Here is a 1,301-nt window from a genome sequence, read left to right on the forward strand (position 1 = left end):
TTTTTAAGAAAAGCTGTCTCGGAACTAGATTAATATCTTATTCGAGTTTCTTCTGTTATTTGATATCCAACTTTGCTTTAATGCTGTAAAGAAAGTTTACTCGTATGTTATCCCTGGAATCAATATTTATTGCTTGGAAAGGCGGCCCTCGGCAATCGAATTTGTGAGTACATTGCCTTGTAATGCTTGTAATGATGTTCCTAATTTATTAATCCATCTACATTTATATAGGCGTGCAAATAACCCAAACGTTTATGGTATTTTTACATATATATTTCTTTAACCAAATATCAGAGACTTTAATTAGCGCTACATTTGGACGGGGTCTCGATTAGACTCACCTAACAGAAATCCATCTGGATGTAGATTTGGTGTAACTGACAGCCTTATCCAAAGCTCTGTTGATCAGGTGAGTGCGTCTGCCCTCAGTCATGGGCTGTCCCTTTACCTCATTGATTTTTTGTGCATGGGTACGCCAGTTAGTTGACCCAACCTGAAAAAATGCAATTGGTGAGAACTTCTTGCCTCTTACATAATAAATCATTACCAATAAAAATCCATTTCTTTCAAGTAATAAAGTCATTTTGCATGAGTAACAGTTTACAGAAGGTATAATTTTGCCATGTAGTACATACTAATTGTTATTTGCCATACTTAGTGTGTGCAGACCTTTGTCATGGTGCAGACGCTAACGTTGTATTTCCAGAAGTATATAATACGTGTTTTGATGCTCCGGTCTATGTCCTCCTTGTTCTCTACCTCTTGGCAGACCTTGAGCATCCTTTCCCGGCGCCTTCGGAAGCGCTCTTTGACATCTGGCATTAAGTACTCCCTCTGCAACACATTGCATGAACTGCTCCGTCTTCCTTCATAAAAACCCGGGCCCAGGTCCCCATATTGAAGTTGAAACAACATGTAGACAGCGAATACCACACACAGTGTCTTTAGCCAAAGCTTTGTATTTTGCATCGCAAAGACGTTGTGATTCAGTTTCAACACAATATTCTAGCCAAACAAATCGTCCTTTTCTCAGCACTTTTATTTAATGTCCATGAAGCACTTGATGAATTCGAATGGTTTCTGCTTACCTTTAGAAATAAATAAGACATGGTCAGTAACAATTATAATGCTACAATAGATGTATCATTTTTATATACAAAATATCCTTAGCCTAATAGGGCAAAACACTCTGCTGTACTGACATAATGGTTAAAAATACCTCTATAATCAAATTGGTTTACTGCTAAACGAGACAGTTTGGAAATCCTCGAAGGCTCAATTCTGAAGCTGATAACGGTATA

At 37.7% G+C, this 1,301-nt stretch overlaps 1 protein-coding gene across 1 annotated transcript in view; it reads right to left on the minus strand.

The window, feature by feature from the left end:
- Positions 1–1,088, minus strand: part of LOC119587617 (carbohydrate sulfotransferase 8-like) — a gene marked incomplete at its 5' end in the record, with an annotated part of 13,185 nt that extends 12,097 nt beyond the window's left edge. Inside the window, 2 exon segments of the mRNA XM_037936326.1 lie at positions 342–493; positions 670–1,088. Of these exon segments, the coding sequence (XP_037792254.1) occupies positions 342–493; positions 670–969 (452 nt within the window).
- Positions 1,089–1,301: the final 213 nt, after the last annotated feature.

This window comes from Penaeus monodon, chromosome 22 (genome assembly GCF_015228065.2).
Source record: "Penaeus monodon isolate SGIC_2016 chromosome 22, NSTDA_Pmon_1, whole genome shotgun sequence".
Lineage (NCBI taxonomy): Eukaryota > Metazoa > Arthropoda > Malacostraca > Decapoda > Penaeidae > Penaeus > Penaeus monodon.